This window comes from Tripterygium wilfordii, chromosome 15 (assembly GCF_013401445.1).
Source record: "Tripterygium wilfordii isolate XIE 37 chromosome 15, ASM1340144v1, whole genome shotgun sequence".
Classification (NCBI taxonomy): Eukaryota; Viridiplantae; Streptophyta; class Magnoliopsida; order Celastrales; family Celastraceae; genus Tripterygium; species Tripterygium wilfordii.
This window is the reverse complement of record NC_052246.1, coordinates 521,420-545,443: the sequence shown is the minus strand read 5'-3', so window position 1 is coordinate 545,443 and position 24,024 is coordinate 521,420. Positions and strand designations below refer to the sequence as shown.

At 39.1% G+C, this 24,024-nt stretch overlaps 4 protein-coding genes and 1 long non-coding RNA gene across 7 annotated transcripts; 1 reads left to right on the top strand and 4 right to left on the bottom strand.

Moving 5' to 3' along the window:
- Window positions 1–687: 687 nt before the first annotated feature.
- LOC120016779 (potassium channel SKOR-like) lies at window positions 688–7,004 on the bottom strand. 3 transcript variants are annotated; one of them, XM_038869694.1, is made up of 13 exons: window positions 6,584–6,999; window positions 6,148–6,372; window positions 6,003–6,066; window positions 5,536–5,875; window positions 4,687–4,982; window positions 4,190–4,270; window positions 3,767–3,865; window positions 3,316–3,540; window positions 2,906–3,094; window positions 2,594–2,669; window positions 2,195–2,489; window positions 1,539–1,660; window positions 688–1,116 (listed from the first exon to the last, which is right to left on the bottom strand). In XM_038869694.1, exons 1-13 carry the CDS (start codon window positions 6,790–6,792, stop codon window positions 884–886), a joined length of 2,454 nt encoding a protein of 817 aa, XP_038725622.1. In that variant the 5' UTR covers window positions 6,793–6,999; the 3' UTR covers window positions 688–883. The 3 variants fall into 3 exon arrangements, with proteins under 3 accessions (XP_038725622.1, XP_038725623.1, XP_038725624.1); XM_038869695.1 differs by lacking the exon at window positions 4,190–4,270 and having other exon boundaries at window positions 6,584–7,000; XM_038869696.1 differs by lacking the exons at window positions 688–1,116; window positions 1,539–1,660 and having other exon boundaries at window positions 2,256–2,503; window positions 6,584–7,004.
- Window positions 7,005–11,382: 4,378 nt separating this feature from the next.
- On the top strand, window positions 11,383–12,556 carry LOC120016781 (mitogen-activated protein kinase kinase 9-like). The gene has a single exon (XM_038869697.1). It carries the CDS (start codon window positions 11,443–11,445, stop codon window positions 12,388–12,390), a length of 948 nt encoding a protein of 315 aa, XP_038725625.1. The 5' UTR covers window positions 11,383–11,442; the 3' UTR covers window positions 12,391–12,556.
- Window positions 12,557–13,529: 973 nt separating this feature from the next.
- Window positions 13,530–15,917, bottom strand: LOC120016708. The gene is made up of 4 exons (XM_038869610.1): window positions 15,838–15,917; window positions 15,608–15,677; window positions 14,333–14,539; window positions 13,530–13,882 (listed from the first exon to the last, which is right to left on the bottom strand). Exons 1-4 carry the CDS (start codon window positions 15,915–15,917, stop codon window positions 13,685–13,687), a joined length of 555 nt encoding a protein of 184 aa, XP_038725538.1. The 3' UTR covers window positions 13,530–13,684.
- On the bottom strand, window positions 15,771–20,138 carry LOC120016778 (NF-X1-type zinc finger protein NFXL1-like). The gene is given in 3 exon segments (XM_038869693.1): window positions 15,771–17,996; window positions 17,999–19,401; window positions 19,827–20,138. Coding segments are annotated over 2 exon segments (3,276 nt in total). The 5' UTR covers window positions 19,296–19,401; window positions 19,827–20,138; the 3' UTR covers window positions 15,771–16,017.
- A 715-nt stretch (window positions 20,139–20,853) lies between these two features.
- On the bottom strand, window positions 20,854–22,940 carry LOC120016783. Its single transcript, XR_005472044.1, has 2 exons — window positions 21,397–22,940; window positions 20,854–21,143 (listed from the first exon to the last, which is right to left on the bottom strand). It is a non-coding gene; the product is annotated as an uncharacterized LOC120016783 (long non-coding RNA).
- Between the last annotated feature and the right edge of the window lie 1,084 nt (window positions 22,941–24,024).

The following is a 24,024-nucleotide window of genomic DNA, read 5'->3' as shown; positions in this document are numbered from 1 at the left end:
ATACTTGGAGAAAGCAGTGAGGGGAATGAAGCCTGGTCCGAAAAAACTCACCAACCCCGAGTCCTCTCGAGCCAGACAACATTCCCCCACATCTTGACTTTCTAGCTGTTCTAAAGAGCTCTCTTCTTGTCATGCCACAAAATATTAAAGGCAGTTGAAGGGGAAGGTGTAAGGGAGTGACAGAACCACACAATTGTGGTATAAGTAATGTCTGGAATTAATTTTAACTTTGGAACCACACCATGTGTCCAAATCCCAACCCAAAGAAGACGAGATATGATCCCACCACCTCTTCTGCTCTGCAATGCTATTAATGTATTAACACTCCAATGATCAGTATTAAAATCGACGATTATGAAGGCGTGGGACGGGAAGGGGTCCCTGTTGAAGTTGGTGCTCTCTTTATCGTCAAGGCTTGCCAACATTGATTTTCTTTAAACTTTATTGCTTGCAGTTGCGGCTATACAGATGAACATCTATGGAGCACTCAATTCACCATCAGCACTAACCAATCCATAGCTAATTAAGATGCAAGGCTATTTTTCAACTCAAAAAATCCAATCACCATAAAAAGTACAGAGTAAGTTAAGGTGGTTGAAGCCCTGGTCGGAATCAGTCAATTTGGGATTGGTGAATAGAAGAAACACAAAAACATTTAAAACAAGTTGTTCAATCAGAAGATCTGCATAGTTTTGAGGTACTGACTATGAGAGAGTTTGGTCAAATTTCACATGCCTTGCAAAAGAAAATTAGGTCACTTCATACATATCATTTTCCATATATGACATGTCAATAAATCAGAACACTTCCCAAGTTCTGTATAAATATGGGAGACAACAGACTTACAAATGATTACATTACTGGGTGATTTTGAATCCTTGCATTAAGCTTTGCCAACCAAAAATAATTTCTGCTCATCTTTAATCATTTGCATGTCAACAATTTTTCCACCGTCTTCAGATAAAATGACACAGCAGCTTGAACATTGCAACTGCTCCATTGCTGCCTCGACAAGCTCTTCTATGGTTTGTGGAACCCACAAAACAACTCCCTCTCTTCTCTCCTTTGTATCCCAAGGGTGAAAGGGGAATACTGTGCATTTTCTACGTGTCTCATCTGTCCATGGCAATGAAATTGTCAGCAGCACAATGGCAATCATTGAATGAAAAACTATGGAACAAAAGTGAAGTTGGTCTAACATGGTGTATTTAGAGATTTACGAAAGAACGAAAAAAGATCATAGTATATGATCAAACTTTAGCTCTGATAACATTCTTGTTATATTGACATTCATTCCAGCAAGCAAGTGCATTTACTTTCCTAATCCATAATGGTGGAAGTTTGAAGAGAGAAGAGGGGAAGAAGGCAGATTAAGAAGTTCCAGGTAATTTAACATCTTTGGCTATGTTGTTTATTCAATACAGATTTTGGAGATGATGAATAAAATCTGAGTTCTCTCTATTGAACTTGATACATGTTTGCGAGGAAATAATTAGTATGACACAATATAGCATGAAAACTTTTAGATTTCATATTACCTTCAATTTGATGAGGAAGAACAGAGAACTCTGATGTCTGAGAAATTTTTGCATCTTCGAGCAACTTGATCAAACTCTTATTTCCACTGATACGGGCTTCATCAAGTGGAGTATTTCCCCATCTACAATCAGGAAATTCATATGGTTACAAGTGTAAGGAAATTAATATCATAACAAAGGGAGACATCATGACTAGATGATCCTATCTGAATAGGTTTTTCTATTGTTTCCTTTGCTTTTCCATCAAGCAGTGGCATGTACCAAAACCTGAAAATATTAATATTACTCCTTTTTTTTTCCCGGTTTTCAATTTGAACTGTTAAATCATTAAGTTGGGTAAAGTTTGGAGACTTACAGTACTGAATGACTCTGTGAGAGTTAAAGTTAAGCAGCCATTCCAAGTGGAATTGATTACAGAATTCGAGGAGGTTGAACTTTTGACCCTAAGATTGTAGTCTGGCTAAATTATACTGCTCAGTAAAAAAGAAGCATCCAGCTTGATTTTATTAGCCGAAGCTCCTCCTTTATGCAACAGAAACATCTCAATAGCAATAGAACTAATCATCTATAAGCACAGAGGAAGAGGAACTATATGATAATTCAAAGGATCATGCTCTCCCATTATCTGGGTTAGAAAATTAGCACTCAGATTGTACCTGTCCTTCAATAAGATTGTAGCTCCAAACTCTAGAAGCAAGTTTGCTGCAAGGTAGAACCCCTCCGATGCAGCTATGTGCAGTGGTGTTCTGGAGTCGTAATTTTTTACGTTTGGATCAAGTCCATTGGCCAAGACCCTTTTCAGAAGATCTAAATCTCCCCTTGCAACAGTAGTACAGAGAAAACCACCATCATCATCAATTTTCAGTGATGCTCCCGCTTTAACAAGCAATGAAGCCACTTCATCATGCTCATTCTTAATGGCTTCAAGCAAGGGAGTATTTCCAAACTTGTCTGATAGGCAAAAACTGATAAAGTGTCTATATCTCCATTGAAGTATGATATCCATAAAAAAATATAAGTGTGTGCAATGAGCATGTAAATGCTAAAAAGCTTACCTGAAACATTGATTTCCACCCTTTGTTCAATGAGGAAAAGAGCGATATCTTCATATCCTTTTAACGCAGCAATATGCTGTGGAGCGGAAAGCATGTTACATTGAAGAGAGAAGTCTAAAGGACACAGTCACACAACTAACTTCTGATTTTGATTCCTGTGTCTTTAAATTTGGAAAGCTCAAACAACGTTTTATTTTATCATTTACAGTAATTTCTTCTTTTTGTGGATTATTCACCCAGTAAAAAGCAAAAAAGACGATCACTAGTAAACATGGAATACATAAGGCCAGTATTAACCACAAAATATCATACCAATGGTGATCTTCCATCATAATCTCCCTTATTGGGATCTGCTCCAGCATCAATCAAACGCTTCAATTGATAAAGGTCTCCATGATAGATGGCACAATTTAACCGCATAGCTTGTTCTGATTCATGCTTTGCAACATAAAGGTTGACGTCTGACTCCAAAATCTCATTCCGTAAAACAGAATCCTTACCCTGTCATTTTTAAACAATGTCACCATGCATTAACTGTTTACAGAAATCAAAGTATGATCTTGATAAGGTCTCAAGTTGATTCATTAATCAAAGTTCACATTTCCAACAACATGAAGCTACAACATAGGCATTGCTGAACACCATCAAGGACCAATGAAGCTAATCATTGAAACGTGGAAGCTAAATAGAAGAGGAGAGAAATCATATCAAGAAATATCTACCTCCACAAGGTTGTCCAAGATAATCCGTCCATCGGAAAAATACGTTGCAAGGATTTCAATAAAAGATTGCTTATCTAGTCTTAAGACCCTACAAAGTTCTCGAACTCGAACTGTGTAAGGCTGAGGAGTGTTGCAAAGAAAAGAAATTTCACCAAATGAGCTATTAGTCTGCAGACGCATAAGAATTTTTTCTATTTCATTGTTTTCTTCTTTTCCTACTTCCTCCTGCAGACAACCAAGAAACCAGTCAAGGCTTATGGCAACATAGCATCAACATATATAGATGTAAATATGCAACTACAATTACAGTTTATTGACAATGATTCTGACTTCACAATATCTCTATGGAGTACAGAGGTGCATCGAGTTAGTTAATGAAAAAAAAAAACTGATGCTTTAAATTCAAAAATACTTGAAGGAAAAAGACAGAAATGACAAAGATTAACAATACCAGTTCACCGTGACAAACTATATAGAGTTGATCCACCATGTTCCCTTGCTCTACAATCACTTCTCCGGGGAGAAAAAATTCCTCATCAACTTTTATTGCCTGGAAAACGCGAAGGAAAAAATAACTCTATATTGCCATTTGCAACTGAGCCAAACTCCAGATTGTTTCTTATAAACTATATGCTAACCTCATATGAAGGATTATCTCCAATTTTGACTTTGCATTCATGCAACATATTTCAATACACATACATAAATCAGTGTGCCTATAAAAATATAAGCGAACATATGGCCCACTGGTAGAGTTACAGGGATAGTGAGTAAGTAGATTATCTCGCTTTGCAAAGAACAAAGAGCACTCTTATAAGTTCCGAAGATTCTGGGCCCTAAAAGAGGACAGATTATACAAGTAAAATAGGCTTACAATCTGCTTAATAAATCCAGGCGAACACCTCTTGAAAAGTGGGACTTCTCTGATATATGGTTCATATAACTTCAGAGAGATCTGTGCACAGAAAAAACAATTCATTTAATGTACATTGTACAGACATGGAAATCAAACATTACATATTACTGCGACAATAGAATTAATTACAGATACTAGAAAAAACTGCCACTGATAAAAGAAAGAAGAAACGAAATAATGAAACCAACTAAAACCTAGCATGTTGTAGTCTCTTGATCAAAAATCTCAAAGGCTATTCAAGCTATCAGCCATGCAAACCTGATTCAGGTATTAGTTTGAGTGCATTCTTTATTCATCAAACCCTTTCTCGAATATAGATCTCTTCCAATTCATGAAATCTAAGAACAAGAAGGATTTTTTATGGCCATTAACTTAATCACTTTTGCAACGAATTTCATTCTTTACATTCTAATGCAAAATTTCCACATGCTCAGATGATTGAGCATTATCAGTACCTTTGTGCGAATAGAAGCTGGAATATCCTGGAGAATAGCAGCTTCAGTATAGCCGCGATCATATTGTAATAGCAGATGGTCTTTGATCGCATTAGTTATATTCCTCTCAAGATTGTTTCTATTCATGTACTTGATGAGGTCATCCATTTTATCCCTGAACTTTTCTGTCTTTGATCCTTTTACTATCAATGCTGTCATGTTACCAACCAAATAGGCACCAAGAATCATATCAAAAGAAACATAAACCATGACGAAAATCATTTCCCTGATATTGACTGCGTGTATCTCTCCATAACCTGCAGAATAAAGCATATAACAGTAGACTGAGTGAGCATTAGTTAAAATTAGCACCGCCCATTTAGCATTGAGGGAAAAAAAATCATATTGTCAAGTTAGGTACAAGGCACCCTGCATGTTAACAACGGGACAAAAAAAAAGAAAACACACAGCTTTTTTTTAGGTGATGGAGAAGGCCCAGTCCAATGGCCACTTTGTGACCCCTCAGCTAGTTTTAAACCCGGATAGTAACCCCTCCCAAGAAGCAACCATGTGCCCTCAGCCCACATAACTCAGGAAACCCCAAAGAATTACATCCCACTGGTTCGAACTTCCGACCTGAGAGATCTTTCGCCTCTAAGCCTGAAGGTATAATCACTAGGCTAATGCCAAGTTTTTGAAGAAAACACACTACAAATAAATAGAGGGGGAGCCATAAAAGGTCGACATAAACACGTACACTATTCTACTAACTCAAACATTGTTATAATAGTGGAGTTATACTTATAGTGTACCCACACGATTCACCCTATTAGAGAATAACAAAGTGAAATTCAAAATAAGGAATCTTACCAACAGTTGCCATGGTTACAATGGCAAAATAGAGAGACGTTACATAACGCTTCCAAAGGTCAATTTCTCTGAAGTCAGTATAGTGAAAGTCACCCATCTGTAAGCTCCCTATCCATGTGTATCCTTCCTTTGAAGGAGGTATGGTAGTGGCAAGATAGTAAAAGATGCAAGCCGCCGTATGGGTACAATAGAGTTCAACAACCAGAAGTTTCACAATTCTTGTAAATAGGTAATTGATTTTAATGTTTTTTTCCAACCTCTCAAAAAACTCTGTCACTCTGAGAGCCCGACTTAGCCTAATCCATAACATGTATCTGACCGGCTCTTTCCTTCCACAGGCCTGATAAAAGTAGGTGCGTTCAGTCCATATTTTCAAAGCATTCTTAAAGCAAATGACAAGATCATACATGAAGAAATTGTATCTATCCAATGAGAGATGCATTCGAGGCAGGGAATCTGAGGTGAACCTTGAAGATGGCATCCCATGGCAGACAACCAAGAAAATCGATCAAAAACCGAGATTTTAAGTACCTAAGAAATCCAAATCGTACTGTTACCAACGGAATTTCGCATTATGATTTCAAAGGAGGAGGAAGAATAAGGGACGGTGACCTGAGGGCGATGAGGTTACGATTGTAGACCATCCGGTAGGAGGAGGTGTCGCGGTAGGCTACGAAGAAGTGGACGACGATGTCGACTAGAAAAGCAATCTGACCGGCGATGTCGAGAAGGAATAGGTCCTCCGGAAGTCCTCTGAAGAAGCCGAACTCCAATGGAGTGAAGAAGGAGGAGTAAACAGCCCATATCAGTATGAAATGCACCCATAGCATGTACCACCTGCCAATGCGAGAAGAACCAGTTTTGAGTCCTTTTGAGTTTTGAGAGGGACAAAGTCTGCTCATGAATTATTGGGCCGGGCCCAAGTTTTGGACAGATCCAACTCAGACCCAATAGGAGCCACTCATTCAAGATAAAAGTTCTACTTTATATGCCGATTGTACGGCCCATCACAGAAAGCGAGGCTTTCAAGGATGAGAGAGAGAGATACCTTTTATGGGGTCGGATAACAAATCCGTGAGAAGACGAAGAAGGTCCAGTACTGTTGCTTCTGCTTACAATGAAGTCGCTCTCAGAATAGTCGTTCCGCAACAGCCCAAGACGACTTCTCCGCGACGACTTTGACGAGTCCCTGACCTCCTGATACGACTCTTCTTCTTCTTCCTCCTCCGACCTTGTCTCCCTTCTCTCTCCACGCATCGTCTCTGTCTCTCCTTCAAAACAACTAATTCTCAACTTTCTTTCCAATATAGAACCGCAAGAGCAATAATGTTTGGCTATGGACACTGAAATACTGGCCTTAATTTGATTGATTGATTAATATTCCGTTGGCATCAATTCTTGGGAGGGATGAGAAGAGAATATAGAACAGTAATTAGTTTGTGGTGACAGAAGGAATCACTAAACCAATGTCTCTTTTACGATGATTTAAAGCTTATGAATTGAATAGTGTTTAACATTGATAGTAAATAATTCGAGGAAATAATTATGTGTACGTTTAGAGGTTTCGTTACCCTTGATAAATATCAGGGTATACGTGTCCGTTTTATTACCCTTGATAAATCAAGCTAATTAAAGGGGGTTTTCCAAGGATCTCTCCATTATAAGGTGTAAATGCGAGAGGGTGGGATTTGTTACGAGTTTTTTGTCTCACGTTCCCTGGTGGGTTTATAAGAGAGAGTCCCCCTCTCATATATAGGGGTCACCATTTGGTGTGCGGGCCTAGGCCCTACCTGAAAATTTATCGAGTTTAGACAGTTCGGCCTAATGACTTGGGTGGGCCGAGCTCTGTCCGAAGCCTGACACCTCAGGTCAATTTTGACTTTATCCGAACTCGAGCCCGAAGCCGGATCAGAGGTCCGGTCAATGCAGAGAATGTTCTACATGTATATGTACATATATGTATGTGTTTGTGTGTATATATATATGTTATGTGTGTGTATATGTGTGTCAGTGTGTGTATATATGTTCTGCATGTGTATATATGTGTGTATATAGGTTCTGCATGTATATACATATCACACATATATCTACATATATCTAAGTAGCACACATATATATCTTTTAAAAAACAACTAAAAAAAATACTCAAGCCCCTGGCCCAACCCTAAGGCCCAAGTTTTATGGGCTTGGACTGCATTTTCCCAATCAAGGTCGGCCCAAAGCCCGACGAAAATACAGGGCTTGGGCCCGGGCCTTAAAAAGTCGGGTCAGCTCGGTCAGACCCAATGCCGAGCCCTACTCACATATACGAGGCATTTTCTTTGGACTCAAGTACCATTAAGTGAGACAGCCCATAATAAAAGAAAATCGTGCGGATCCGAAGTCCGATGTATCCATAGAAACTGATAACCCAAACCGGATAATATCATGGATGTGAGTAGGGTTGGGATTTTCAACATGGTATCAGAGTAATATCTCTATCTTGTTGGATTAGCCTCCACCTGACCACTTGTTGGGTCTATATAATGCATCCCACAAGTGCGGGGAGCACTGCTACGAGTTATTTGTCCAAAATCTCACTTTTGTTAAGCCAAGTGACGTGGGCTTATAAAAGAAAGCTATACTCTCACATGTAGGAGACCTCTTTATGTGTTTAAATATCATTAAGTGAGATAGTCCATAGAGAAATAAAGCCATACGGATTCGATATATCAACGTGAATCGATAAAACCAAAATGGATAATATCATATTAATGTGAGTAAGGCTAAAAATTTTGTCAAACTTTGTTTATAAATCACTCTACTGTGTTATGTCGTAACGACGTGGGACATTTTAAATCCTGACGAAAAGTGCGGGTGCTCCTTGTGTTTCCATTGATGTCAACTACAGTGTCGCGGCTGATAGGAGGGTCGATACAATGAAGCTACACCTCCTAAGTCATCGACAGTGTAATTGAATATTCATTTACGTAAATACAGTCTAAATGGCGTAACTTATAACAGCTAATGTCGCCATCCACTGGATGATTTTCTCCTGAGTCATGATTCACAGTCTTCCTCCCTCTTTCTTTCCAAGTTTAATTAACTATTCAATTTAATATTTCTAGTAAACCTATAAAGTAAATTAATTTATCGAGATAATTATATAAAAAAGTTCGATTAAGCAGTTTATCAATACAATCGACATTATTAACCTCCAGCGTAGCATTTTATATACATTTTATGTTAGAATAGAGAGTAGTATCTCCATGAAAGCACGTGAAAATAAGAGACTATTTAATTAATTGAAACATAAAAAAAGGACTTCAATGTCAAGCTAAAACTTTGAGTCGTGGAAGATAAACTCATAAAAACGAAGCAACAGCTCATATATGTTTTTGTTATTATCTTTTAAAAGATCTTTTTCAATAATAATAATAATGAAAAAGACAACCAAGTTGACGTACTTTGTCAGCTTTGTGGCCATCGTCCTGGTGCATGCATTGAAATGGACGGACTCTCTCTTTTAACTCTTTTCCTTCCTCTTTCTCTTTAATTACTTAATTCCATTAGTCTGCTTGCTGCTTACTTTCTATTTGTTTTCCCAGGAAAAACAAGAGAATAATCAGATTTGCTTAATTAAGTCGTTTATAGGAAACTCAAGATGGAGAGGTAATATATGTATATCTACTAACTTTAAAAAAATCCATCGAAATATGTAATATATTGTTATTATGTTAGTTGGCTCAAAATTAAACTATATAAGGACTTTACCTTGTAATTGTCGAAAACATTTAACTATTATATTGCATTAAATTACTTATGTTTTATTTTTACACTCTATAGTCTATAGTGGATAAGCGTGTGTGGTTACATACAATAATTGCAGCAGGGAGGCCCCCACGTCAATTGATGATTTTAGGAGTCTATTACTGGGTTTGGACGGCTTAATGTCAAATTGATCAATCCAATTCGTTCTCGCATTTAATTCTCCAATTGCTCAACTTGGTGCCATGCCTTGCCTTGAAGGTTAATTAATCAAAGCTTAAAACTCTGCCCAACTTGGGTATTAATATATATTATGCTCCACCTTATATTTTATTATAATTATTTAATTATCATTTCCATCTGCAATGATAATATATATTTTTGGCTTCGTCTTTGCATATTCATGGGGTCTCCTCCATACATGGCTCCACCTACCAAATTTTGAATTTAACAATATTCGGATATTTACGATTTTCAAATAAATTTGTAATCCTTATAAATAAAAATGATAAAGAGACGTTGTTATGCTATTGTATTTTCCTATATTCTCCATTATATAAATGACAAATCCAATTCGTGGCTCTTAATTTATTTTTGGTAATTGCTAAATGCACATGAGTTTTGCTAAATGCACACAAACATGTTTTTTTGTGTATTATATGAATTGACAATTGACTTGACGTATGTGTATGTATGATATAACGGCGTTACTTTTTATGTGTAAAGGAGGAACCGTCGTTTTTTTTTTCTTTTGTCTTCTAACATTTGTTTTTAAGTTTAAAGGGAAATGACCATCTAGGACAAAACAAATTTACTTATTCCATTTATTCAAATTCCAACAATTACAGTAATTAAGGAGCTTTTCTGAAGCATTTCGAAATTGTTCTCATTATTGTCCCCAATAATTTAATGTTATTCCAAGATTACCCCTCATTTATTGACACGTTTTGGTGATTATATGACTATCCTACCGGTAGGATGCAATATGTAGCATAGTGATAGGATACTTAATGTATCCTACCGGTAGGATATGGTATGTATCCTAGTGATAGGATACTTATGTATCCTACCAGTAGGATATTGTAATTAGACGATACTTAGTTGTTCCACGATTGAATTTTTAAGATAAATTAAATAATAAATAAATTAAATTCAAATAAATTGATAATTTATTTTTATCTTTAATTAATTTAAAGTCATTATATTATTTTTAATAATTAAATTGTTTGTTTGGATACAGCGTATACAACAAATATGCATAATATCCCTGCACGTAATTTATCACAAAATGCTACACAACACAAATGTTAATAGTAAAAGTTCAACCAAACACCTACCCAGCATTCAAGCAGCATATCTGCTACTAAAATTGTCCAACATTTCTGCTACCACCGTTTCTGCTAGAATATCTGCTACTTTGCAAATGCTCTACCAAACTAGCCCATAGTACGTAAAGGACGACATTTCTTAATTAACCCCACACAACCCATGCCAACCAACATTCAGGGTGTATAATACCACACAACCTATATGTTAAGTTGTAAATTAAAGAATTTTTTTAGCATGAAAAAATGACTTGAATTAGTGTACCAAAAAAAATATTAACACCTAATAGTCTTTGACTCTTTGACTGATCGAAAAATTCTTTTAAAAATACAAAATAAAAAAAAAAAGAGACAAAAAAAAGGTATAATCAAAATGTTGATCAAGAAAAGAATAGAATAGTAAAGAAGTCGACGAGGGGTAAAAAGTAAAAAAGAGGAAAACAAAAGTGAAAAGGCTATCGTGGACCCCACTAGTATAATGTAATGATTATATGTAAAAAAGAAAGAGAGAATAAAAAGGTATCATGATGGTGTATGTGAAGAGTGAAAAGACAGTCTTGAAATCAACGCTGTGTGCATTTAGTAAATTTTGTGTACATTTAGATGTACCCTTACAAAACACGAGGTGGCGGCTAGCATAAAAGCATGAGGTGGCGACTATTTTATGGTAGTAGGCCCCACATCCTACCCAATCCTTCCTGCTGCTTTCCCACTCTTTTGTCCGCTTTTGGATTTGGCCGCCACAACGTTCTTTTTACACCTCACTTATTTAAATCCCAACGGTTACCGAATATCTTCCTTCACCCCCACCAAAACCTCCCAAATCCTATCGCTGATGGCTCTGGTCCGTGAACGCCGTCAGATTAACCTTCGCCTACCCCTACCGGAACCCTCCGAGCGCCGTCCTCGCTTTCCCTTACCCCTCCCGCCATCTGCCGCCTCCTCCTCCTCGGCCACCGTAATCCCAATCACAGACCTAGAAAAACTCAACGTCCTAGGCCACGGAAACGGCGGCACCGTCTACAAAGTCCGCCACAAGAAGACTTCAGAGATCTACGCCCTAAAGCTCGTCCACGGTGATTCCGACCCGACAGTCCGCCGCCAGGTCTTCCGCGAGATGGAAATCCTCCGCCGAACGGACTCTCCACGCATCGTTCGCTGCGATGGGATCTATGAGAAGCCCTCCGGAGATATAGCGATTCTTATGGAGTACATGGATTTAGGAACACTTGATACTCTGCTTCAACGAAACGGGACCATCACTGAGTCCGCACTCGCCGATGTGGCGCGTCAGGTACTGAGTGGACTCAGTTACTTACACGGTCACAAAATCATTCACCGTGACATCAAACCATCGAATCTTTTGGTGAATAATAAGATGCAAGTAAAGATTTCCGATTTCGGAGTGAGTAAAATCATGTGCCGGACATTGGATGCCTGTAATTCGTATGTCGGGACTTGTGCTTACATGAGCCCGGAGAGGTTCGACCCGGATGCTTATGGAGGGAACTATAATGGTTATGCTGGGGATATATGGAGCTTGGGTTTGACCCTGTTTGAGCTGTACGTGGGTCACTTCCCTTTTCTGCCTCCGGGTCAGAGACCCGACTGGGCGACCCTGATGTGCGCGATATGTTTCGCTGATCCACCTAGTTTGCCCGACAGTGCGTCGATAGAGTTCCGGAGCTTTGTTGAGTGTTGCTTGCAGAAAGAGTCGAGTAAGAGGTGGACGGTGTCTCAGTTGTTATCGCATCCGTTTGTGAGTAAAGATCCGAGTCTGTAAAATGGACGATGATTCAACCCGGATAGGAATCTGGTTGCCGCAATTTTGAATTGTGGGTTGTGTATACGGCCCGGATTCGGAATATTGTTTTCTTCTTTTGTATATTCTGTCTGTAGCCTCTTTTTTCTATTAAAAATGATAAATTTTAGACGTTTATTTCAAATAATTCTCCTTTGTGTGTGTAGTTAAGAAGTGAAAACCTCGTTAATTAATTTGTTCAATGTAATACAATAAATCTGCAACTTAATTAAAAACAAATAATATCCCTCACATTATTGCTCGAGAAGAATATTTCACATAAGTGGCTTTGAAAATTGCAAGTATAGAAATAAATATTTTACAGGAGTTTGGTAGAAAAGGCTTTGACGCTTACTTAAATGACTATTATTATGCTTAAATTTACACATATTGGTTTAGTAGTAATTACTCATTAGAATTTCGAGCAGGTTGAAGATCTGCACACAAATACGTTGATAAAATACTCCATCAATCTTATTGTCAAAATTCAAATTATGTCACATGTTTTTTGAATAAAAAATTCTTCAAGAAAATATATAGTCACGTTGACTGTTGGAATCAAAAGAAAAGTTGGCAGCAAGAGACGTTCAAGTAACTGAACAAATAATTTTCCAAAACAAGAAAAATATACGGAAAACAACAAAATTAAAGGAATCTTGGCAGAATTTGATTGCCCATGTTGCACGTACGTGCTCCAAATACAAATATTTGCGTATTTCCTTTTTATGAATAAATAATCTAGATTTCAGATACAATACGTATATGAGAAGAGAAGATGACATATGTAGAAAGGTGAGTTGGATGGTTATGGAAAGGATTCAAAGAAGAAGAGAGGAGCTTTCGAATGAAATAGAAAGATGAGTCAGCTCCACATGATGCCAGAGATGGTAAGGTGCATGAAACATCCAAACAAGTTGGTTTGGTTGCCATCACCAATTATGTTAAGTATATGGGGCTTCTGTCTTCACCAAAATCTAGTTTTCTTTTTCTTTTTTTTTAATAGATAAATTGTCCATTTATTTCGACCGTCGAAAACAATTTTCTTCCAACCTTTGATTTATATTTTTAAGCCATTTTTATTTACATAATAATAGTAGAAAAGGTATATGGTACGTCTGGACTTCAAATACTCGTCTTGTTACACAAAATGTTGATCTTAGGTTGGGCCGCGCAAACTGCCCGGCCCACTCCCGCTCGATTAACTGTTCGTTTCTTCCATATACATAGATATTAGATAGAAAACAGTTAAAACCCAAAATGGCGGTCCTGTTCCAATCTACTCAACTTGGAGTCTTGGATCATTACTGGAATCAACTGAAGATGAGGTGGAAGGTTGATGATGATCGGGTGCAACAGTATCACATATGGTTAACTCCCTCAGCTGTGCTTGAATGCTATCGATGCAAGCTATTGCCTCTTTCTGTGGTTGTTCCAATGCTTCTTTCAACTCTCTTAGCGCACAACTGTATGCCTCCTGCATGAATAGACAGGTCCTAATTAGAACTAGACATCCTGGTGTCTGTGAGTGAAAGAGAATTACCAACTTAAGAGTTCTCTCTGGTTTGAATGAAGAACAGTCTTAGTTGTATAGTTTAATCAGATGAATCTCTACTTGATCAAAGTTTTTTGTGGAAAGGCTTAAATACCAAGTCACACCCGAACTATCGCCAATCCTCCCCCAAGCTTAGCAAGGTAAAATTGAAATTGAAAGGTTACCATTGGACTTACCATGAAGTGATCGAGTTCTGATTGGCAGAGGAAGTTTGATGGGCTTGGCTTTCTACTTGATAGCTTAAGGTTCATTAATTCCTGCTCCATATTAACAGTACTACTACTTACCTGAATAGAAAAAATCACATAATCATAATCATGAGATAGCCAATTCTATAAGAGAGAGGAGAGGGAGAGAGAGAAACTAACATACTTTTAAACATTCCAAGTGAGTATCAACCAGAAGTCCATACAAAGGATGGTTAGAGATTTTCTTCTTGAGAACCTCCTCCTCTGCTTCTTCTTCCTCTTCTTTCTCCACACTAGTGTTGTTACTACTCTCATTATCCTCCATGTCTCCTACAGTTACACTACTCAAAAACCAATCGTACCATATTTGTTCACATACACTGAAAACCACCTATATATGTATTGACTATTAGCGGTAACAAAAGACCACAGCAGAGGCTCCCATTTTGTTTGAATGACCCATCCATGCATATTTGTTTGAATGGTATTGATCAGAAACACTAATTGAAGGGACTGTCTTTTTTCATTGATGAAAGTAACCCTTCAATGGTTGTGTCTCGAACAATGGATCTCTCTCTCTCTCTCTCAAATAGTTTTATGATATGATATATGAATGAGTCAGAGACAGAGACAGAGGAGTCTCTGCGGATCTTTATCTCTCTCTCTTCGAATACTGCTCATCCTCTCACTTTTTCCTAACAAAACTTCCAAGTTCGTTACTGTTTAGAATTTGGTACTTTCCCTTTATTTTCTGATCACTGTTAGTTTGTTCTCACTCAAATGAGTCTGTTCTTTCATTGTCATGTGATAGTGTGTAGTTTCACTATGTCCCCCTACTGTTGATTGCTGTTAAATGGTTATCAACCGACAGGTTAGTTGGCCCGATACTCTCCTCAAACCATTTGAAAATAGTGATGTCAGTTTAGAATTGAACTTCCGACATGAGTCGAGACTTTTTATGTCTTAGTCCGGAAAAATAACCGGGGAAACTATCACATGATTGAGAACTTTCACAGTTGATTATATTTATAGTTTGACACATCAAAGAAACAAGAATATAAGTTCAAACTATTAAGGCTAAAATGATTGGAATTTATTTTTTTTGAAAGTGTAATAAGCATCGTTAACACTGCCCAGATTCGAACTGCCGAACAAATCTAACTTTTACTTTTTCTAAAGAGAGAGAAATTTTACTTTGTCAAGCAGATGCAGTAAAGGTGAAATCACTGGATACCATGCTTTCTACTTGTTGGGCCGTTCAATTTGCCAACTGGGTTATCCGAGGCCAACCATGACAATTAGGCCCAAACTTAATCCACATCATCATGGACCAGGTCCATTCCACACAGATGATTTAGACTTGGCTTCTGTAAAACTGCAAAAGAGGTCAAATCTTCTCTGCTGTCAAAATAATTATACAGAACCTTCAGAACTCATCAATATCCCCTGCTAAACAAACGGGTTCACGTCCAACATTGTCAATATCCCGGCCAAACAGGTCTGGATCTAAACCCAACCCGTTTGCAGGCCTAGTTCAATCGATAAGTATGCTCAAGTCAAGTATCTACTGGAAATGCCTTTTAACCAGTCATCATTAATGTGGCATGAAGAATCGTTGCGAAGTCGTAAATGATACGAAAAACTATTCAGCATTACCAGATAAATGTGTCTAAATACAGGAGAGCCTACAGGGTCCCTGTAAATTCTGATGACGATTTCAGGATATTAAAAAACAGATAATCATCACCAAATGCCTTTTTTAAGGGCATAGAAACCAGCCATTAGAAAAGAAAAGAAACAAAATTGGTCCTCCATCAGCCTCTCCACAAGCTCCAGTATCCCAAAACTGTACCTTGTGTTGCAAATGGCTCATTCATAAGCCTTCTCCCAGTCATCCACTACTTCAGTAAGATCATTGTCAATGACATCTGCTGCATTGGGTTGCCCTGCGGAACTCGAACAAGTTGCAATCGATTCCAACCCTGACTTGGATTGATTTTCCACACGTTCTGTAGTATCTTCAATTTTAACAGATGCAGCAGCTGGATTCGAAGATGTTTCAGAGTCGAACGCACTCCACCTGTTTATTGAGGCAGCAATAGGAGTTTCGTTCACCTTCCAAGCAGAAACCTGCACTGCAGAACCACTGGACCATTCTTCATCAGCCCACGAATCTTCTCTCCTACCAGGATCCTGAACTACAGCCTTCTTCCATGGGTTGCCTTTCAATGCAGCAAGGGCACCTCCTTCCTCGGTTGACCCTGCTCCTCCCCAAGCATTACTACCGGATGATCCCCCCAATGCTCCAACACTTTGAGAAATCATCGAAGCCCCATAGTAGACAGATCCATGATCCAATCTCCTCATTGCAGTTGCTGCTCGGGCAGGATCATTAAAGACAGCCAAGGCATTCTTGTCATTCACCCAAACTAGCTCACACTCCCCACCAAACCTCAGGACTAATGCACTAATATCTGCTTCTCTTGGCAGATCTACAAAAGAAACAACAAGCCTAGGATCCATGTCAACCAAATGATCAAAAACTGGCAGATGGAACGTATTCAGAGTGGTGGTACCCTTAACACCTATAACACGTTGTGGGGCCTTAGATTTAGGTGTCGCATGAACCACAATGAAACGCTTAGGCTCCCAACCAGCAGAATAAATTGCAAGCTTCCACCTCTCAGCTATAAGTCTCACAGCATCTCTCTTATCCTTCAGCATCGGACAGAAAACATGAACCTTCAGACCACTTGTAGTCCCTCTGCTCTTGCCCATTACTAAATACTTGCATCTTTCCTCCACAGATAGCACCCACTTGGGATCACGCCTATACAAGTCTACAAGTAACTCTGTCATAACGGAATTCTCACCAAAATGAAGTGCATCCAAGTTGACGGGTGTAATATCAAAGGCATCTGCAAGAACCTTTTTACGCTCCAATTTGGCACATTCATCATCACACACAAGCTTCCTCTGTCCAAGTGGAACCTTCTTCCCATTTAATTCCACTGGTTGTAGTGGTACTGGCAGCTTTTGGACAATGGAGGCTTCGTGAATGGTATCAGCACTGAAACCACTACTGCTACCTCCAGCATCACAAGGAACTGTTACTGTTAACCGACCACAACCACATGTGATAGTAACCAGAAACTCACACCTCACGTCAGGGCAAGAAGCTGACGGATGACAAGGTGTGGTACATGTGTGCCTGCAATCTCTCCTAGGAGCACCGCATGTCTGCCCACAAGAAGCCTTTGACAGTGTTTCAGGTCCACAGGGAGAGTCACATGGCACTGGGTGACAAGTCCTGTTACATGCATGGAGACCACACCTCCTGGTCTTTCCACAGAGCTTGTTACATCGGATATCCTTTGACCCACAAGGAATGTTTCTAAGAACAACATGTCCACCAATGCATTCTTTTGCTACAGGCACTGAGCAAGGAGGGCAGTCTCCAAAGTGGCAGCTGTGAGAAGACGGGTGGCCACAGGGTTGAGGAACTGAGCATGGAAGTTGACAGGATGGCGGAGGCGTCCCACACGGCAGCGGAGGAGGGATTGAAGTTCTCCCACACGCACAAGTCAGATCAGTGAAGATAGTTTCAAGACAAGGTGGACAATGGCCACTGTGACATAATGATTCACAAAAATGCTGTCCACATCTTAGCTTCTTGCCGCATGCCATCTGGCAAAAGTGTGGATCCCAATCCCCAGAATAATGATTGTAAGAATTTGAACAAGGGCAGCACCTCTCACTACACCTGTGCCTCCCACAGCTCTTCTTCTGCCCGCAAGATCTCTCACAGACAAATTTATCATTTTCCATGGTTGTTATATGGCATTCACATTCCTAGATGTTGATCCACATCGACAGTTTTGTGTGACAAGAACCATACAGGGTGGACAATCCCCAGCATGGCATACCTCCTCACAGTGATGCATCCCACAAGGAAGGGCCTTACCACATTTCTGTGAACAAGTAGGAATTGGGTCCAAACAACTTTGGCGTTCCTCCTGCAAGCTCGTCTTTCCACAACAGCACGACTTAACCCTGCCAGGCATCAAATCACAGTCTCCACAAAGGCCAGGGTGGCATGTTTCGACACAATCATGATTTCCACAACTCAGCGTCTTTCCACAAATTAAATTACAGGAAAAAACACCATCTTCAGCTTTAACTTCGCCTTTCACAGCCATTTCTCCACATAGAACAACCTCAACCTTTCTCTTGCAAAAACAAGAGGCGTTGATTAAGACAAGACAAGGATCACATGGACCAAGATGGCAAATATTTTCACAACGGTGACGCTGGCAGTCAAGAAGCTTATCGCAATGCCGACCACAAGTGAGAACAGACTTTCGGTCCGAGCATCTTGTTGTAATTACTTTCTTCCCACAGGGACAAATGCGCGGAGGTGCAAATGCTTTACAAGGAGGGCAGGGACCTGGATGGCACTGTAACACACAAACATGAGGGCAAAGATCACCCTTACCCTCATCACCAGCCTCTTTCTCAAGCTGGTTTCCACAGGGTTCTCCACAAGAATGAGGTGTCAAATAAAAATCTGAAGGTGGGTCAGGTCTCTTCCCACAGAAACAAACATAACCAATCTCCTTTGATGAAATGAGCTGTACGGATTGACAACCAGGGCACCGCCAATTAAAACCCTGATTTTTCTCAGCCAATAGATCAATAGAAGTGGGCGCACGAGCCCATTTCTTGATGCAATTCAAATGGAAAATTGCAAAACAGCTCTTGCACGACCAAATGGGAGCAGACCTTGGCACCATATCATAACAAATCATACATTCGACGGTACCCTTCATGAGTTTCTCCTGGATTTCTTGCACAAGTTGAGGCAAATTCTCATCCTTCATTTTCCCAGTCTGAGTCTCACTCCTCCCCCTATCCTTCCTAGGATTTGAAGACCGACCTGTGTGGCCCCTGGAAGCATTGTTTACCCTGTGCCTATTATCAGGTGGCGCATTGTTATGATTAGGACGTGTACCATTTCCAGGCGGGTTGGAACTGATAGTTAAAGGTGGGTTCACAGCTGAGGCCGCAGCAGCTCCCCTCGGGACCCACTCTTGGCGAACGTTTCTTGCAGGAAGTCTGGCTCGGTCATTGCGGGATTGAATGCTCATGTTGTGTGATCTCAAACTCGTATGCGCAGGAACCAAAGTGATCACTATGAAATTGCAAGCAAACAGGGATTTGATGAAATTTACTCTTTCTTCAATTCCTTTCAAACTGCTTTGAAAAAACAAAAAGAGGAATGTCTTAAAGATTCCTACAAAAAAGGTAGTCGCACAAAGAAAAATCAAAATAACATTAATGAGTAGGAAAGACCTAATTTTCCGACCTAATTTTTACAGAACGAAATAATAAAGCACAAACCAATTTACAGAAATACCTTATTATTCTTATTCAATCGATCACAGTTGTTTCGCCAGAGGAATAACCAACAACAGTGAAAATAACAATATATCCTTTTCCCACCACATTCCCATATTCTATCAATAACAAAACATTAAAAAAAATCCAATCAAACTAAAAGACTTAAGCGACAACAAATTGCAGATCGCCGATGGGATACAGATGCAATTCAGAAGAACAAACTACTAATCAAATTGAAAGAAAATATCTTATGATTAAAAGAAGAGTCAAGAAAATACCTTATAAACTTAATCAGACCCGGATTTGACTCCGAAGAATGAATGCTCCCTCCCTCTCTCTCTCTCTTTGGTGATAAAGAGAGCACCTCTGTAACTCACTCCGCTTCTGTAGGATATGTGCGGTAGAAGAAGAAAGTGGTCTACTACGAAAATGGATTTCTCCCAGAGCGAGCGAGAGAGAAGCCGATCCGACAACGAAGAGAGAGAATAAAGCAACGATGGACGATCATATATAGGGATTGCCTATTGAGGCTCTCCTCGGGCTCAAAGGAACTCCAACTCCCCCACGTACGCGTGATGCGTGTGTGCTTGGTCAGGTGCACAAACAAACAACCAACCCAGCTTTGATTAAAATCAATTGAATATCTAGTCAATGTCGAGTGTGGGCCCCCATTATTGAATTGGATTTTAAGGTTTTTGTTCTGAAATTACGGGCTTGGGCTTCTCAGACCGAATTTGTAAGTTGTGACCGGACAGCCCAGATTATCCATGGGTGCTCAAATTGGCCTTTTTTTTTGGTGGTAAAAGTCACGTACACCCTTTGTGATAAAAATAGGACTCTAAAGAATTACCCAGAGAACCACTCAGGTGATAATAAACTATAATAACCTAGTGATCCGCAATGCCCTTGTGGCTATGCACCGAATTTCAATCCAACTTATCATTTTTATATATGCAAGCCTGAAAACATTAACTCATTTTCGGTTACTAAAAAAAAGAGTCAAAAGCTAAAAAATGTAGAGTTTATTTAGAGATTATAAGTTGTGTCACATAGCGTGTCACAAATGTAGGCGAGATGCCTAGTGGTTGTGTACTGGCGCATCCGTTTGTGCGTATCAACGTCTTACAATACAAGCCGGTTCTCTTTTTAAGTCTTGGGAATAAAGTGCAAAACCAGAGAAGCAGTCGTCTTAACGCCTTGATGAGTGAAGAGGTTGAGAGAGCAATGACTGATGTAAAGGCACTCAGTAAGCAACTAAAGCCGACTGAAGCTGGAAGGTGATCAAAGTGGAATCAGTCCTCCGGCAAGAAAACAAAGACCAGTCGGGTTTATTGCAATATCAGTCTCGCAAGCAAATAGAGGAACAGATACATTAACCAAGACCATGAAAACAAGTTACATCAAATCGCTTATATTATTGCAGATCAAGAAAGCACCATGCATATGACAAACCAATGTGCACCTCAAAAACCTCCTGCTACTGCAGTTGTTATCCTCTATGAAGATGAGGTTGACTGCTGTCTATCCTGTCCAACAAATGAAGCAAGTCATATGTGAACTATTTGATTGCAGGATTTCTGTGCAGAACTGTGTACCTGCAACATGACTTGAAAAAAACCCACTTAGTAATTGGTAAGTGCAGTTGTTCGATTACAGAATCCAAGGTTTCCTCACCGAGCCAATAAACAGCCAAGGAAAAGAAAAGCTTGCTGGAAATTTGAACTGAAAACATTCCTTACCACACTTTTCTATTTGAATCTTACAATAAAAATCCCAGACCCGGTCATATTATAAGATCAAAAAGAATGTACTCGTATTTGCACAAAGATTGAGAATGATAGACACTACCATAAGCAGAAGTCCGAGGAAAGATATCAACTCATCTGAATACTCTTATCAACCTTCATTCCATTCCATGATGTTATGGAAAAGGTCATCCTGCCAATATATAAGGATTCTATTGGCACTTGGCAGTGCCCAACACTGATAAGTCCTAGAAAATGTGAACCATGCCAATGTTAATTCATCACACACAAAGGAATCTAAGACTGATCAAACAGCGAAGATGGGAACGAAAACCATCAAAAAAATCTATACCGCAAGCAGCATTGGCTTCCATTCCAATGCAGAAACCAACCTTGCTGAGTTGGTACAACTACTACTCTCCACAACAGAGGGATGCCTAACTTAGATAGTTAAAATCATGTATGGAAATTATGTCAGACAATCATCTATTGGCTAACTTAAGCAGTATTGACTTCATATAGCACAAAAATTGCCTAAATCGTACAAATGGTAAGGTAGACACCATAGTTAGTTATGTTCAATAATGCTAAAACATGCCTAAATTCAGTAAATCGCCAATCAATTGAATCACATGCAGATAAAAAGTGGACTGATAATAAAAACACAATACCTAGAGCATCTCCTCCCAACACATCCGAATGTTGACTAAGTGAAGTATCTATATATTCTAACAATTTTCGATAGAACATTGATTGTATAAGAGGCAGGTAGGTCATGTTAATAAAGCTGAAACCAGAACCAGTAATGCCAGAATCTTCACAGTATCTTGAGAACAACAAAGATAATGACTTTACCTTATCGCAATTAAATTGGTTTGCATTGAAGCTCAATTAACAAATATAAAAAAGGTATTCAGCACAAAATGGAAGAAAAATCTTGGAAGGCAACCCAACCCAATTTGCCAGAACCTTTGGAACAGAAAATTGTCGAAAATGGAATATAAATGTCGAATATTGTTTTGCCCTCCTAACCACAAGTTCTGCTAAAAGTACATTCAAAGCACAGAGTCTCAGCTCTCCCCGCCAAAAACATAGGCCACAACAACATGCAAACTCTCCCAAGGCTTAGCTCAAAGAACCAGCATAAAACAAGCCATAATATTTTCAAATTCAAATAGAATCAAAATTCTATTGAGCTAAACGAGCTAGTTTGTCTTTCGCTTCAAGTACCTGATTCAAAAATCAGACAAACCCAAGCCACTAATCAATAAAAGCTCATTAATTTCAGAAACTGAAAGCAAGAATCATTTTTCACATTCACAGAGATTCCCAAGATACTCTAAAGAGGGGAATATTATCAGTCTCAGAATCTATGCTAGAGGATTCTCCGAAAACAAGTATCTACTGCAACATAACCAACCAGATCTACAACCATTAACTAAATCTTTGCAGTTTTCTGAAACAACCCTTTTACCAATTTTGTTCTCCAGGAAGCATTCCCAGTTTCTGCAGTACTCGAAAAACGATGATTTCAGCTCCTCTTATTATGATTCTTTCTCAGATTCTTTATCAAACACTCACAGTAGCCTTAAAACCAAACTACTCCAACAGGAAAAGCGAAGTTAATACTGACACAGAAGATCGACCCACGGGGGTGGACTGCCGGAGGGGCCGGCCATGGTGCCTGACCAACGTGGACGTTGGTCTTTAGAAGGGGAGGGTATTGTCATGTCCCACATCGGAGGATGTGGGCGTGCCAATGTAGTATTTAAGTGGGATGACCCTCCCTCCCTAGTAGCCAAGGTTTTCAGGAGGGTGGGGTCAGGGGACCTTTGGGCCTGACTGGGGCCTTGGTTACAGCCGGCCCATGGGCAGGTGGCCACCCATGCGTGGGTAAGAACGGGCCTGCTTTAGATGGGTGTCGGTTGGGCCTTGGTTGTTAGTGGGTCATAACATTTGGTTCGGCAATCAACCCCATGTCTCCTTGGCACCAACAACTTGCTCTCGCACCATTAAAGGAGAATTACAGCCCTGACAAAGGAGGTTCCCTGTTTGACCATGTTTCTGCCAAAGTACAGAAACAAAGAAACGGAAGCCAAACTTGTGCGATTGGTTTGTTGAATCACCTCTTTGTCCGAACTGTAATTCTCCTCTAATAAAATGCAAGACTATAACAGACAGAGAGCATAGAAGAATAATTTTTATAACAGACGATCGAAGGATAATTTTTATTGAGTTTGAGATTTTAGGGTTTCAAAAGATGACGGTTCACATGTGAATTTCCATAACTTTATAACAATAATAATAAAAATAGAATATTATAATAATAAAATTTTTAAATTGTTGATGTCTCAATATGATATGTCAAGTATTGAGTGGATTGTATTAAATTGAAAATAAAATAAATTATTTATCATATGATATATTATATCTGAGACATTTGAGATATTAATTTTTTTCCTACATCTCTATCACTATTCTAATTTTATATATTATGTCTATTATTTTGGTGAACTCGTAAACCCAAGTTAGTGGGTTCTTATCTGTTTCACTTTTGAGTGCAAATAGACTCACCTAAAATTAAAGTTAGACCTCTACACCTGAAAATTCGAGTTTGAATGTAATATGTATTTTATAAAGTTGAAGCTTATCAAATATGGAATATGATGTGGAGACATTCAAAAAGAACTTCGAATGTAATGATATTACACAAATATAATAAAGAAGTTAT

Coding starts and splice junctions, on each gene's coding strand:
- LOC120016779 (XM_038869694.1), bottom strand. CDS start 6,792: ATGCGTGGAGAGAGAAGGGAGACAAGGTCGGAGGAGGAAGAAGAAGAA. Junction 6,067..6,147: donor CGTAACCTCATCGCCCTCAG/GTCACCGTCCCT, acceptor TGGATTTCTTAG/GTACTTAAAATCTCGGTTTT. Junction 2,490..2,593: donor GGTGGAAATCAATGTTTCAG/GTAAGCTTTTTA, acceptor TTTGCCTATCAG/ACAAGTTTGGAAATACTCCC.
- LOC120016781 (XM_038869697.1), top strand. CDS start 11,443: ATGGCTCTGGTCCGTGAACGCCGTCAGATTAACCTTCGCCTACCCCTA.
- LOC120016708 (XM_038869610.1), bottom strand. CDS start 15,917: ATGCCCTTAAAAAAGGCATTTGGTGATGATTATCTGTTTTTTAATATC. Junction 15,678..15,837: donor TCAGAATTTACAGGGACCCT/GTAGGCTCTCCT, acceptor CGATTGAACTAG/GCCTGCAAACGGGTTGGGTT. Junction 13,883..14,332: donor CTCACTTGGAATGTTTAAAA/GTATGTTAGTTT, acceptor CTATTCATGCAG/GAGGCATACAGTTGTGCGCT.